A 15,931-nucleotide genomic window follows, 5' to 3' on the forward strand; every position below is an offset into this window, starting at 1 on the left:
TTTGCAAAGTGCAAACTAGGTCAGTTTGTATTAAAATGCAAACCAAAACTAATTCCTCTCCGATCCCCATACTGGGCCTAAGATAGCTCATTGCATAGTACATGCAATTGTAATAACCCTATTATTGTTGCTCATAAAGAAGTTGTGTGTGTGTTTTAATCTCATTCCTTTCCATTCCTTTCCAGCAGGCAAATTCTCTCCTGAAGTCTTGGTGACACCATCAGAATCATTTTCACAGCTGCCTGTTAGGTGGCCCACAAAACAAAGGACATTGTGCATTCAAGGACTTGGAGCCAAAGGAAAGGAGTCATTGAACAGCAGGCACCTGCCTTCCACAGGGAACCAAAAAGATGCCCATGTAAATATATCAGAGTTATCACAACAGAAAACCCAGAAAAATAGAGATTTCTAGATTTGCTGTTGTTCAGCAGTGAGCATCCGAAAGATTACCAGAAGCATAGCTCAGTGAGAAATGCCTTCCAGGTCAGCGACAAATGGCATAATAATGTACTATGAATAACATGTCATTTTAAAAAGATCAGCATTGAGAGCCTGCTCTTAGTCTCTTCCTGAAATATAACAGCAAATACAGCCTAGTCTTTTATTTACGTATTTATATTTATAAATAAATTATAAACTATCTTTTGGCCCTCAAACGGAACCGCAGAAGCGTTTACAATAAATACCTCAATACAATAAAGGTGAAGGGTAAGAACATTGTAAAGAGCATTGGATTCTTTAAAAACTTCCTTTAAAAACAGCACCAAACGAGGACTAAACAACACTAGAGAAAAGCAGAACAACACTTATATTCCGATGAGGTGCTGCCTTTCACACTCAGATATATAAAGCAGAATTCTTTCTTCACTACTACAGAGAAGCATCCACCTCTGGGGAGACCAGCACAGTTTGTTCAAGATTAAACAGCAAACTCGTTCATCAAATTATGAGCACAGAACGACAGTGCCCACACTTTCCGTTACATACGGAATTTATGGTGATTTGTTTTTATTTATTATTTTTGCAAAGTAACAGCATTTCCCCCCGTAAATCAGCGCTGTTAGGACATGTAGGAAAATACATTTGCTGGCCTAAGTCAGATGCCAGAGGAATCTCTAGCAGGTTTATTGTGATCCTGAGGAATGCTGAAACAAGGAGAATCTTAGTTATAAGCATTGCTATGAGAATTAAGAAGTCCTGCTCACCTTAATCCCGAATATTCTCTTCATACCAGCTCAGACAGAGGAAGGCTACCTCCCAAATTTTCAACACTGTGCAGAGCAGTCTCTTCGGTCCTTGTCTGCCCAAATACTGACCAGGATCAAATGCAGCTTAATCTGAGAGCTTTGGTAGCCTTACAGCTAAAGTGAAAACAGGGCTGTGGCTGACCCCTTTTAAGTAAGGAAAAAAGAGCCCAGCTGGAGGACACATTCTCATACTTTTGGTTGAGTACTGAACCTAAACTATTACAGACAGGAATCAGTAAAGCTTAATGCTTTTTCTTGAGACGCTCCACCTTTTATGTTAATGAATATCTAAGTCTCTTGACTAGTCAACAACATTTCGCAAAAAACACACCCTGAATTCAAACACACTAATAATGTTCCAAAAATATCTGCTCAGTGGTGGAAGGTGCTCCCTGCACATATTTCATGCACCTAAATTTCCTGGATCTTGGTGTGTGTTTTTTATATCCTGGAAACACCACTTTAAAAAAGCAGGAGGGAAGGCTAAATTTGAGGTATCCTAGATAAGACTAGAAATGGATGAGCCCGGATACCTAATTATCAGCCTGGTTTCCATGAGACTTCCAAACCAAACATGCTCAGACACATACAGAACAATCCCATCCATGCTTTCTCAGAAGTAAATCCCGTTGATTTCAAACAGGATTCATTCCCAAATAATGGTGCACAGATTTGCAGTGGAAAAAGAAGGTCAGTTGAGCTGCATTAGTAACAACCCATCTTATGAAAACAACTGTGATGCAAACAGTGCGTACAACCCAGCTGAAGCCTAAGTTACACGTAACTGCAGTTTGTCTGGATCTGTTCCTTCTTACTCTTCCCTTCCCCTTTTTACGCATTCTACTTCTGGCATCATACAGATTGGAATCTCCTTGAGGCAGAGACACTAACTTTTTCATTATGTCACATTGTCAATCTCCACACTGTATGGTGACATAACAGCAGTATGCTATTATTAATGGTCATGGCCTGTATCCAGATACCTTGTATTCAGGGTAGACCCTTGGAAATCAATGGACTTGTCAGTCATGACCAACTTAATGGGATTGATTTCCAAGGGTCTATTCTGAGTTCTTAATCGGATACTGTGCTATATCTATATACCGGTGCAGTGGAAACAGACATTACATCCTTCTGAACAACTGGAAGCTGGCTAGCTTGAATGTAGTAAAGTGATGATAATTATTGTATTTACCATGATATACTAGGCCTAGGCCCAACTGCACACTACAGGATAGAGATCTTACATGAAGGTGAGAGCAGGTGAATATGACCCCATATTTATCTAGAAGTGTATTCATGGCACCCCATTGCACAAAACCAAGCAAAGTGCAGGTAGTTACAGAAAAAGCTCTTAGATTCATTTTAGCAACTCCATTAATGCAAACTTTAAATTAATACACAACTCTTCTTTTTTTGCTTTTGTTTCCATCTCACAGCAGACAGTTGAACCATTCATTTTTTAAAAAATAATAATTGAAGGCGACCCTTGAAAGAGAGCCATTCAGTCCAAAACAAGTCAGAAAACTTTTGAAAAGATACAGACTGGCTGACTTCTCCAATAAACCCTTGTTACATGGACACACACACACACACACACACACACACACACACACCACTGAATCTTAGAATTGTTAAAAAAAGATTCCAAGGGTCTTCTACTCCAACCCCCTGCATTGTATGGCTCAAGAATCCCCGTCAGATGGATTTCCAACTTCAGTTTGAAAACACCCCAAATGTCACCTAGTCCAACCTATTGCATTATAGGAAGCAAAGCTAAATAATTCCTGGGATATTGAAAACTATTTTTTTTAAGTGGCAAGAGTCTAATTATCCTGCAGAGTGGTTCCCCAACCCAAACCCCACTGATAATATTTCAGATTTTCTGTTGCATTGAGTCCTCTGAATAAACTGCTTATTAAATAACATTTAGCTTCAACTCAGCTTTCACATTTGTTTCTACATTCTCCAACGCAGCAGTGCATATATGAAAAGGACAAGCTGAACATGTAGAAGCCAAGAAAGCTCATGCAGTTCTAGGCTGCATAAACAGAAGCATAATTTCCAGATCAAGGAAAGTAATAATACCACTCTAATCTGCCACAGTCAGACCACACATGCAGTTGCGCTGCTCTAATGATAAAGCTTCCTGCTCACCAACGTAACGCAAGTCATCAATGAAACGAGGGATTCTCTGTTGGCCTATTTGCTTGCCCTGTGAATGCTAGAGATAATGGTGCTCAATAAAGCAGAAGGCAGTATTATTTTTAGAAATGGGTTGGGGGAGATATATGTTGCAGTACAGCTAGCATGGGAGGATTTAAAAGCAATGGACTCAACATGGAAAAGGAGGGGGGCTAAGAGAAACCCAGTTGTCTGCGGGTTCTCTAAAATGGAAGATAAAATGCTATTCCCTCCCGACCCCCCCTCTCTAAAAGGAAAGTCAGGTGTCACATGAAATCCGTCTACAGTGCATCGAATGAGACGCGCAAGCCCTCTTCTGGTTTCCTCAGCAGTCTTCCTTCTAAGAGCATCTATTTTTAGGCTGGAGCATATAAATCACTGCAGTTCACACTACGGCACACCATTTCCTTAGAAAGGAATGCTAAAAAAACAGCATTATCTACTTCAACTGATCCTGGCCACCAGCATATTTTAGGCATCTGCATTGGTTTTTAAATGCCATGTGTCATCTAACTGAAGGGTATTTCATCAGGCATCTCTCACAGCCAGCCCCCCACTCACCCTACCGTAAGAATGTGAGGGCAACCTCCTCACCTCATGGAAGCATTGCTTTGGGTCATCTAACAAAATGAGGCATTGAAGAGGTAGCATAACCTTCCAGTTTTAACAGCTAAAAATAACCACCATAAAACCCATAATCTACTGAATACAACAGGCCATTAGATCAGTCATTCAGCAGAATTACCAGCTATATTCCAGCAACTGGCAGTGTTTTTAAGTATGCTTTTAATACATCAGCTACATTCATATCCAGTTAATGGAGATGCACATTAATACGGTACCCAATTCAGCTCACAAAAAGAGACACACTGTAAATGCAACATATCGAATCAAAGCCTTTCCGGTGCTTTTTTTTTTCTTTTTCTTTTGCTCCATATAGAGGCATTGTTCACAATCCATTGCACACACAAGCGAAGTGCAAGCAGAAAGATGCACAAATACACCCATACATGCAGGCAGGCAAGCAGGCAGCATTCACCCAGAGAAATGAAGGAAAGGCATTTTCACTCAACTAGCATTCATTACATTTTTTTAATGGACAGGACAGCACAAGACGAGACAATGAACCATAAACTATGGGTTCTAATAATTTAAAATAAATTGGGGGGGGGGGTGTTTTAAAAAAGAAAACTTACATTGATTTTTGGCAATTTTCCTTCGGTCATTATACACAGCAGTTGGGCTGTGTACAGAATACCTGATCCAAAGAGAAATATAACCACATTATGAAAAGAGACAGGGACGGAGGAAGAGGAGGAATTAGGTTAGGCATGCAGCTGTTAACAAACGTTAGAAGAAAGCACCTCTCTGCCGGGTTCCCCACTGCCCCCTCCAGTCAGAAAGACTGGGATCCAGTAAAGCTTTCCTGCCACTGTCTGAACTGGGAAAGAAGGGGAAAGCTCCCTAGCTACCCTTGCACTCCACTGAAGTGGGGAGATGGGCAGGGAAGAGAATAAATAAATAGCTATTCAGCCTCAAATGCTCGTGCAAAAAAGGCCAAAACAGCGTCAGAAATATCCAGAGCTCGCCTATTCCCCCTCCCTCTTACTTGACATGTGAAATTCAGAATGAAGGGGGAGAAGGGATGGAGAAGGAGGGAAGGAAGGAAGGAGGGAGGGAGGAGCTGGAAATGAAATAAAGGAGAGTTTGAAGAGAAGAATAAATAAAAATAATTTATCCTATCAGCCTGGAAGGATTCAATGTACTAGCCACCAGGAAAGCCCAATGGGTCTGGCATCAGCAGCGGTGGCATGAGAGACTGCCTCCCCCCCTCCCAATCCAGAGCATCAGGAGGGAGGGAGGGAGGGAGGGAGGAGAGATGTGTCAATGCTCCTCTTATCTTGAAAGGATCCTGGAGCTTTAAGGTGGTTGATTACAGATCAGGAGGAAATATGCTTTTTTTTTTTTTTTAAAAAAAAAGCACAGTGGTGCAGGAGTTGCTATGATACAGTCAATAGCTTTATTCTTGGATATTGTAGAAAATAATGCACCTGAGACTTTTATCTATAAAGTACATGTGGTCACAGCTGCTAGGATTTCTCTCTCAGGTTTGTCTATGGGGAGGGGAAATGCCATAGTTGGAGGGTTCCTATACATCCAGGAGGGGAACAGTGCTCAAATTATGGGGTGGGGGGAAACATAAGGTGGAGGGGATTGATGAAATACACAAGCCTCACTCCTTGACTATTGTCAACTGTATCCAAATTTTGACACCCCTGGTATCACCTAAAGCTGTAGCTAAGGGAACCTATAATCACAAAAGATCAGAGAGGCGAGATCCCCCTCTGCCTCATCTTGTGGTTTGAATACCAGATGGAGAGGGAGCAACTTAGCAAAATTTGAGGGCTTCTGATGCCATAAAGCAGGATAGCTCAAATTTGCATGACAGGTGGGTGACATATTGTGCAGCAGGTGTATGCAGCACCCTTTTCTAGGACTACAAAGCATAACCGAACGCCGTTGCCTACAAAACTGACCTCTATTCTCTCTTATAAAAATAATGACAACTCAACATAGGGAACTTGTGGCTCTCCGGTTGTTGGGACTTCAGTTCCCATCAGCCCTAGCCAACATGCCCAATAATCAGGAATTATGGGAGCTGGAGTCCAACAACATTTGGAGGGCACCAGGTTCTCCACCCCTATTCAAAGCTGAGAAAATACTCATTCCCTCTTTAAGGCTTATTCTGCCCCTCAAACAAGCCAAGTTACCAAACCCAAAACGCAAAATTGTAGTTGCAGTTTTGTCCGGCACACACTAATGTGTGCGTAAGTCTCAGTGATCTCAGTGGGTCTTTCTTTTAAGTTATATACTATATATGTATATAATCATATAACACTACAGCAGGAAGAGACCCAACCAACACCCTGCAAACTGGGGTACAAGTAAGTATCGTGGGTTGCTGGTTCTCGTTTTGTTTTTAGTACTATATCTGCACAGCTAATCACAAAGTTCAGCTGCTCTCAGAGTTCTCTGCCAACTCCAGGCAAACACACTGCCTACTGGTATTAACAATGGGGCTGTTTTCAAAATGTATTTTAAAACATATTCAGCAAGCATTTACTAATAATTCTTCTGCAATCCTAGGCAGCTTTACCTGTGAATCAGTTCCATTAGACTCATTAAGTCTTTTACAGTAAACAATATTGAATTAAGGCTTTTAACATCTTAAATCCACCCCCAATTTTAACCCACTTCAAGTTTCCTATCTCCACCCCCACACACTTAAACTCCAGGTGACGTGACATAATGTCTGAATCTGGCATCCAGGGTTCTTTATGTGTGGGGTGGGGTGGGGTGGGGTGCGGGGGAGATCTGATTCTGAATTGCAGAATTCCAGACAAAATTTAGAATTCAGGCATCTGTTGCTCTGGCAAGGAGTATCAGCATTAGCAAAATAATATGCCTGTTGCTATAAACTAACAGGCACCACCAAATTAAAGCATCTAAAGGTACTTCAAGCTTGATTAAATGCACCTCCAAAATAATGAATAAATAAAAAGCACCAGTGATGTAATCAAAATGAGTCATGAGAGCCATGCCAAAAGAAAACAGATCCTTTGCATACTAAGTGTTCACACATCCATATGCACACACATGCATAGAGCAAACTGCCAACATCTGGACATGGAGAAATCTGATTCACCCAGGTGGTGGAATTTGACAGTTGCCAAGTGCTGCCTGTAGTTATTTGTTTTGGCTAAACTGAACATCAGAGAAATAAGCAGCATTCTGAGATGCTAATAAAATCCATGTATCTCATTTCTTCCTCTTAGAACTCATTCCGCCCCCCTCCTAGTTCCACCATTCAGTCTTCATGCCAGATGAATGAATGAAAGATATTAACTTTATTATAACAATCTCCTGTTTCCTGGAAAGAGGCATTGGATAAGAAAAGAGAACCCTGCTAAATGCTGCTGTGTTAAGGGGACACCAACTTGTGTGTCTAAATACTCAGGGAGGGAAATATTCCAAGCCAAATTGTCTCACTAAATATTTATTTTATTTTTAAAGACCACCCACCCAAACTTGAATGCAGTAACACCTGTTCCTTCTCTTAAAGCTACAAGTAAGAGAGAAGGGAAGAAATCAGGAAAGCTGGAAATCCAAGCAATAGGTTATGAATAAAAAGCGATATCACAATATATTTCTATATTAACACTTGTTGTGAATGTCAGTGAATTTTTTATTCCTAAATTTGCCAAATCAACCATAGGTAACGAGAATCACTCAGTGTTCCCACCCAATTTTATTCTCTTTTTCTCTGTGATTTTATCAACTTAGTCATGTTTTAGTTATTTTCAAACACCGGCACTTCTACCTTTGTAAAATTATGTGCCGGTGTTTTAATTCATTTCAGACACCAGCACTTTTAACTATTTAACCATAGTGTGCTAAATGGTCACACACACACACACACACACACACACGGCAATGGATGGACATGATGTAAGCAAATAGAACGAGATAAAATTGCCTGTGCCGTTTCTTCCTGCAAATAAATAAATAAAGGGCAGGGAAGACTGCAATCAACCATACCCTTTCTATATATATCACAGCTTCAGGAGACATATGACACAAAGGTACATTTTGTACCACTTTGACTTTGTTTCATCATACCTGCATCCCTCATACCTCCCCCCACCCCGCCATCCAAAGCTATCTCTCATGAAACAATTTCATTTTCCTTTTAGGAAGACACCTCTTTGCCAGAGTCTCATAAAACATAATTTAGCACTTCATTCTCAAGGAAATCAATGTGAATTAAGTCACCCTAAGCGACCCATATTTGAATCTTGTTATCTAAGTGGTGCATAAAGCTTGTTTTTCCCCCCTCCCCTCCCTACCCCCACTCCCCCATCCACCTTGACAGACCAAGTCACTGTGAAAATATGGCTTCAAAAAGAAAAAAGGGGGGAAGCATGCTTTAAAAGGAAACAAAACACCTCTTCTATTTGCTTCGCCAGTCTGCAAAGATGGGAAGCACACTAATAGCCGAAGCCCAGCTGGTTGTGCTTCTAGTGGGCTGAATGGAGCAGCTGTGAATAAGCAGTGTAAAAGCAGATCTGAAAGGGTTGAAACGGGGGCCAGAAGGTCTGAGGATTCAAATCACACTTCCAAGGCAACCAAATAAAATAAACCTCTCCCCCCCCCCACACACTCTTATTTCCCAATAGCTGACTAAAGCTTTCAATGACATTCCTTTCCTCTCAAACCTCTTAAATATATATCAGGAAAATGCAAAGCTGAATGGGCACTCTCTCCAGCCCTGCAATCTCCTTTGCAAAGGCATTTGATTCCCACTTACTTGGCACAAAGCAAGCCTTATTTTGGTATTAAGCCAAAGCATTCCAGTGCCATTTTTCCGCTTTAAGAAGTAATAATAAATGTACATGCACACACTATGTTAAAACTAGCAGTGCATCCATTGCTCATTATTATGATGCAAACCCACATTTCACTTTGAAATATTTATCTCCCACTGATCGTTTGCAAACAACAAGAAATATAAGCAGGAATTAATTCAGTATAGACAGAGATATGGAGCTATAGCAGCACTCTGTGTCTACCTAGATAGGTAGGCACAGAGACATTGGCTTAGTGTGTGTGTATATATATCTGTATATCTATAGCCATCAATATAGAATTAACTGGGCATTAAGCAGATACACTTACAGGCATACTTAATAGACAAGACATGACAAAAGATTTAGGGAGAGATAATATACCAACGTCATACAGATCACAGCGAGGCCATGTTGATTCTCAAAGCTGCTCTCCCCCCTCAGTAAGGAAATTCCTTTCTCTCTCTCTCTTTTATGTGTGTGTAATCTCTCCCTTTCTCTCTGGATGGATTTTGTTTGTTAATTTGGAAACTTGGGATTTTTGTTTTGTTTTGTTTTGAGTTTTGCTAGTGGTATGCTGCCGCCGCCTCCTTCGCTGCCACCATCACCAACTCAGGAGCAAAAAATAAAAGGAAAAAGGGGGGGAGGAGAAAAGGGGGGAGAGAGAGAGATCAAAAAAGGAAGGAAAAAAACACACTCCAGAGTCCATTCAACGGGTGCCCAAGAAGAACATGAGGACGACATTGACCAGCAGGAGCACCACGATGACAGCGAACACCACCACCGTCTGAACATCCAAGGTCATGGTGCAGTGCAGAACACTGTAGTGCTCCAGATGTGGAGCTTGGAGGCTTGGAGCTGTCAACCTCTGCTCTGTGAGACTGTCCATACATCCACCATGCTATAGGAGAGGAGGAGGCAAGGGAAAGGCACCGCTTCTCTAGCTCTCTGGCTCCCTCTTTTATCCGCTGGCTCTCTCCGCTTGCGGTTTTTTTTAGGGTGGCTGGTTTGGAGGATGATGTGGTGGTGGTGGTAGAGGCTCTGTTGGGTCTGCCTGCTTGTGTGTGTGTTTGTGTGGAGGGGAGGGGGAGAGCGTGCACGCGCCTGTTGCTTTGTATATTCCTCTCTCTCTCTCTCTCTCAGCCCCTGCTGGAACCTGCGATGCAAAACAGCAGCAGTATCGCCAACTAGTTGAGCGCTGGAGAAGATGCACAAGGAAGGGAGCAGGAAGGGAAGGTGCCACAGAAGAGGGAGGGGAGTCTCCTCAATGCTTTCTTTCTTTTTTTCTTTCTTCGCTTGAGATTGCAGGATGCTGTTGTTGCTGCTGCTGCCGACTCCCGCAAAGGTCCTTCTCCCCCAGGAGCTTGCGTGTGTGTGTGGCTTCAGCTCTTGGGTAGGGTGGGGGAGCTGCCTTTGCCCGCTCAGTTCGCCAAGGCAGCGCCGAGCAGCAGAAGCCTGGCCGCGCTGGAGGGCTCTTCAAGCCGCCGCCGCCGCCACTCCTGCTGCTGCTGCCGCATCTCTCGTCGCGAGGCGGACCCCCTTCGCATACGAATCAATTGCCAGGAGCCAGGCGGGCGGGCGGAGGAGAGGCGGCGCTGTCACTCAGTGGCAAGGAAGAGAAGGAAAGGGTAAAAGGAGGAGGAGGAGGAGGAGGAGGAGGAAAAACTGGAGAGGAGCAAAAGCTCCAAGCACGGAAAAGCAAAATCCAATTTCCTTCTCCTTCCTTGTTCCTGCAGAAGTTCCTTCTTCTTCCCCTTCTTCTTCCTCCTTCCTATTTCTCATTTCATCCCCCCTTTCCCCCCTTCTTTCTTTCTTCAGTCTTCCCTTCCCCCTTCCTTCCATTCCTTCCTCTTCCTTCCTTCCTTCCTTCCTTCTCCCTTTCCCCGCCCCACATTTCCTCCTTCCTTCCGCTCTTTCTTTTCCTCCTGACCTCCCTTTGTTCCGCAAGGGAAGGAGGCGGCAGTGACTTAGGAGCAAAAGAAGAAAAAGGTATTGGATGCTATATCTGGCGGGGTAGGTCCATCTGGTCCAACATCTCAATTCCAGCGGGGCCGGAGGTGGGGAAGAGAACCAGGTGCCTCCGGATTCCGGAAACCTCACATGCAACAGTGTGCTCCCATTACTATTCCCGCATCCCAGCGGCTTGTGTTCGGAGATAGGCATCCTCTGAATACAGAAGTACCACTTAGCTATCCTGGCTACCAGTAGTCACTGACAGGATGTCCCTCTATGAAACAGTTTATTCTTTTTAAAAGACTTGCATCATCATCATCATCATCATCATCATCATCCAGTTTTGGGTGCTCCACTTTCAACTTTCAGCTTAGCCAGCCAGGCCCTTTCCCAGCATACTCCATTCGATTATGGTGAAAAAGTGGTGTCACATGTCCAGGCCTTCCGCTTCCTCCCAACACTCACCCCAGCATAATGGCAGCTGCATTTTGACCCGGTTTCCAAGTTTCCAAGCCACTTCTCGAAGTAAAGTGCATTTATCCAAAACTCTGGTCTTAACACAAGCACAAAAGTGCCACAAGAAATACAGGCATTCACTATTCAGAGGCTCCTGGGAAGCATTTGCCCACTGAGACCCTCCACTGCATCTTTGCATGAGACATTGCTGAGGGTTCCCCTCCTTTCTTACAGCCTTAGTCAGGGGTAGGTAATTCTGCATGGTGAATTGCTATTATGGCTCAATCACAACTTCACAGCAATCTTAATTGCTGAATATTTCTATCAATTTCTGCCTGCATTAAAACATTTGTGGTCGTTATTAGGTTCATCTATTTGGCAATTAATTGGAACAATTAAATATAATGGTAATTTGTTTTGCTTTTGATACTTTTAAAGGCAAATGTTTCATGACATTGTACTGATATATTGTTAACCGCCTCGGAACCCACTCAGTGAAAGAAAGATGGAGTAGAAGTGTTGAAATAAGTAACTGAAAGGATGCATTTTGGGAATGAAAGAGTGTTGAAGAGGAGTCCGGGGGTGGGGTGGGGGTGGGAAGAGGCACTTTTGGAAAATCAAAACAGCCAAAAGGAAAAATATAAAAACTATGCTGTCACAAATGGAACCCCAATTCTACCACCGTTCTAAATTGCCTGGGGAGCCTCCAAAATCTTGCCTGAGTTCAAAGCGGTTGTGTTAACAAGCACAGCAGAGTGCAAATGCACCAGCAGGAGTGCTGGATTGGCACTGATGGCACGTTTGCACCATACCAACCTTCTTGCCACAGTGTCCCTCCCTCTCTCTATCCCATTATACTGCAGCAACTCAATTGGACTGATGTAAAGTGAGAGGCACAGCCTCACCATGTCGTTTGCTGCCATTTAAAGCCCTGATTTAGGACCAAGTTAACTTAGGGGGCATCTGCACCCATACTAACCTACCCATCCCTTAAAATCTATGTTGGAGGCTCAACAGTAAAAATCATTTGGCTGGTAAGCACAAGGAGCAGTGCCCTTTCTGCAATGGCCCCTCACAGACCTCTTTTGAATGAGTTCTAAAGACTGGCCCTTGGTAATTAAATGTAAGGCTGGCAGTTGATTTAGAACAGTTGGGCCATGTGTCCAACACCAGTTTTAGTGTACCGGTATTTCATTGTGTTTATTTACCCGCTTGTAATCAAGTTGAGCAGTTTTATTCCTACATTTTAATTATTGCTATTGATGCATTTTAGTGATTGTGAGATGATTGTTCTAAAAAGGCAACCTATAAACCTTTTAAAGTGATCAATCAAAAAATGCAAGACCTCCCTACTTAAGACAGTCTCCTTCCAACTCATGGAGGGCAGTGAGAACAGTAACGGGGTGGGTAGGGTGAGGGGTTTCTAGTTCAGTAGTACCTGCTGATCCACCTAATGCATATAGTTTTACTTGCAAACCAAATGCCGCTGCTGCACCAACCCCAGCCAGCCACCTGCCACCTGCCTGCCTTCTTACTAGGTTGGAATAGAACTGGATGACAGCTCCTTTCTCCTTGGCCTCAGTTTTGTCCTTTGTAGAACTCAGCAGGGGTAAGAATTGGGGGGAAACTGGAATGATTTGGCTCCACCTGTCATTGGCTCTGGCTCCACCTACAGTTGATCTCCCCGCCTTCCACTCTGCAAGTCCCAATGGGCACCAGCCATCACTGTAGAAGGAGTTTCTGGCATAGAAGAGCTTCATTGTTTCAGTTTCAAATGGTGCAGCCCAGATGCCAGTTGACTGCTTGAAAGACCCAGTCCTAAAGTCTTTGCTGAACTAATGCAAACATGCTTCTCACTGATATACTGGGCTCATGCTCAACCCATGCATTCTGCACAGCACCATGGTGTTATGTAGGCAATAAGCAATGGACATTGAATCTGTTTGCATCCAGACAGGTGTGACTGCTGGCATCATCACAGAATGGGTGAGACTATTTTGCATTAGAAGTGGCATCAGCCCTTGATTCTCTCATGCCATGCTTAAGAAGGAAGGGTTGCCTCCACAGCCATGGTGTGCATGGCTGCAGTCCTATACACACTTACCTGGGAGTAAGGCCCATTTAAGTCAATGGGACTTACCAACAAGTGGTTATGCTTAGGATTTTATCTTTCTCCCCTCAAATAATGCCAGAAACAACATTTATTGCTTGATTTTCAAATGAAAGAAAGAAGTAAAATAAATTTATTGAGAAATTTTAATAAGCAGGGCATAATAAATGTGTTGCCCCACTATAAATTTTGTTTGATTCATTTTCTAACATTTGCATCCCACTTCTCTTCAATCGCACACCCCAAGGAGGCATGTGTATGGTTCTCAGAAGGTCTCCCATCCCATCAATGACCTGGACTGGCTTCTTTTCAGCAAGGGTAATAGGCTCATGTGCCTTCAAACCATACAAAAGAATGGCTGTTAATGGACAACATGGTTTACCTTTGCTTTGTGCATGATACTTGAGAAAATTTGACTGCAGTTTAGGAAGCATGTATCTTGCAGCCCATTTCTTTTCTCTGTCTTTCACACTCCAGGCACCCCTAATATTTTGGCCTCCTATAAGCCATGACTGCATCTCCTCTAATATTTCTCCAATGAAAATAGGGAGATCCTAAGGAAAAGTGGGACATTTTGGGATCAAATCAGAAACTGGGATGACTTCTGTAAATCCGGGACTGTCCCTCGAAAATAGGGAGACTTGGAGGGTCTGAGATTGTCACTGCCATGATCCAGGTCCGTTTGTTCTCCCCCAACAGCCCCTGTACTACACCTTTCTCCTGGTGAGTCTTTGATGCTGCCCCAAACTGCCTCTTTCAGTGCCCTCCGTGCCCATCATCAGAGTGAAATGCAAAAGTATAGAGGTGACTGAAGAGGTCCTTGATTCACAATAGCTGCTAATCAGCTTAAGCCTCATGGAACATATTTTGTATTCACAGCACAATGGCATTAAAAGCCTTGCTAGAAGATGGAGGCAGTGTGTGGGCAGAATTGATGCCATTTCATTCATCCTGATCCAGAACAGCAGGAGAAAATGGAATGAAAAGGGGTGAAGGTGTGTGTGGCGGGGAGGGGTGGATTAGAAGGATCCAAGAAGGCTGTCGAAGGAAGAAGTACCTTCAGGAAGCTCTTGAAAAAAAGAGATGAAGCAACTCTGAAAGAGCATATTGAGACTCCTGCTCTATCAAATGACTCCAGCCTCTGCCCCCCAACTTCTCACGCACTAGCTTTTGAAAAGGCATTTATTTATTTATTTATTTCCATTTATGAATTATGAAACTTCTGAAATGATTCAACAATAATATTCCTGGAGTTCAGTGGCCCAAGGGCGGTCAAATGCTTCTGGGAAGACTTCAAGCAGGGCTTATAGACAATAGCCTTGGCTGGTTTTTGCCTCAACCCCATGTCCTGTAAAGTATACTGCCTCTGAACATGGATAGTCCATTATTAACTTTTGTGATGAATAGTGTGCAATATTTATTTAACAATAATTGTTCCCACACTTCCTCCATGGAGCACAGATCAGCAGTGTGCATTGGTAAAGGCTATGGTGGGAAACATTGTGCAACACAGTGGAGCAGCCTAAGACCAAACACTAGAACTGCCCTCCCCCTTGGAAAAAGGAAGGAAGGAAGGAAGGAAGGAAGGAAGGAAGGAAGGAAGGAAGGAGAAAGACAGGCAAAAGGGTATGTGGGAATTCAGTCTACTGGTTTGTCTTTAAGATAAAAATCCATGGTTACAACGAAAGTTGCCCCCACAATTGCCATTATCTTCAAGAAGCACCAAGGGGGGCTGTTCTTCCAGGGTTAATACCACCTGTTTAAGGGGTGGGGATTTTTGCTAAGGACCATGGCTTAAAACTCCCTTTGCAATGTGGCTCCAAATAAAACTGGGCATCCTTACACCTGCTATTTAAAGAAAGTCAAACTTGGATATGTTTTCTAGTACCATTAGCTGCTAGTGGCCAGTTGAATCATAGGAAACTGTCTTATAAAGAATCAAACCATTGGTCCACCTAGCTCAGTATCGCTTACTGGCTGACAGTGGCTTCTTGGGGATTTCAGACAGGGTCTTTCCCAGCCCTGGGGGCTTTGAAACTGCATGGAGAATAGATGCTGTGCCACTGAGCTATGGACTCTTCCCCAAGGAAGATCTTACATTGATAAGTTTATTGAATGGTGATGTTTGTGTGTTTGTTTTCAATATGTAACCTGCAATGGGATCACTCAGCAATGAATTACAGGATAGAAATTAAATAACAATGACAACAGCAATTAATCATTCAAAAATTGCATCTCCTGATCTGTTATTTGGAGGCAACTGGACACCATCAGAATCTGTGCCCTATTGTCCCATACAGTGAGCCAACAGGTCTGCAAGTCCTGGACATTCTTGGGCTGTGATGTGATCTTGGGCTGCACCCATCCAGTCTGCCCATTGACTCCTCATCACCTGGTTGACCACCCTGACTTGAGGCTACCTCTCCTTCCACAAGTGGGCAATGAAACGTTTGAACTGGTAGTCCTCCTAAAGATTTGTAGTTGAATGTCTCTACCTTATCCTGTTCTGCACCCTAATTAGCATTTTATTTAAAATGTATGCATCTAAAAATTAGCACTCCGTGAAATGTATATTA

General features: G+C 43.1%; 2 protein-coding genes across 13 annotated transcripts in view; both read right to left on the reverse strand.

Annotated features, from left to right (window-relative positions):
* ARHGEF9 (Cdc42 guanine nucleotide exchange factor 9) overlaps positions 1–15,931 on the reverse strand; it is a 286,157-nt gene that overhangs the window by 114,478 nt on the left and 155,748 nt on the right. Inside the window, exons 1-2 of one of the 12 annotated variants that reach the window (XM_028714587.2) lie at positions 9,232–9,337; positions 4,628–4,689 (exon numbers count right to left, since the gene is read on the reverse strand). The exons of 4 other annotated variants lie outside the window; for them this stretch is intronic. In XM_028714587.2, coding sequence (XP_028570420.1) covers positions 4,628–4,657 — 30 coding nt within the window. In that variant the 5' untranslated portion in view covers positions 4,658–4,689; positions 9,232–9,337. Of the gene's footprint in view, positions 1–1,205; positions 1,367–4,627; positions 4,690–9,220; positions 9,341–15,931 lie in introns of those variants that run through there. 7 more of the 12 variants (XM_028714585.2, XM_077922612.1, XM_028714589.2 and 4 more) reach the window with 7 other exon arrangements.
* On the reverse strand, positions 9,546–10,386 carry LOC144326195 (uncharacterized). The gene has a single exon (XM_077922613.1). It carries the CDS (start codon positions 9,723–9,725, stop codon positions 9,546–9,548), a length of 180 nt encoding a protein of 59 aa, XP_077778739.1. The 5' UTR covers positions 9,726–10,386.

The sequence above is a fragment of the Podarcis muralis genome, chromosome Z, assembly GCF_964188315.1.
Source record: "Podarcis muralis chromosome Z, rPodMur119.hap1.1, whole genome shotgun sequence".
In the NCBI taxonomy this organism is placed as follows: domain Eukaryota; kingdom Metazoa; phylum Chordata; class Lepidosauria; order Squamata; family Lacertidae; genus Podarcis; species Podarcis muralis.

Bases quoted from the DNA above. Each gene is read 5' to 3' on its own strand.
- LOC144326195 (XM_077922613.1), bottom strand. From the start codon at position 9,725: ATGGACAGTCTCACAGAGCAGAGGTTGACAGCTCCAAGCCTCCAAGCT.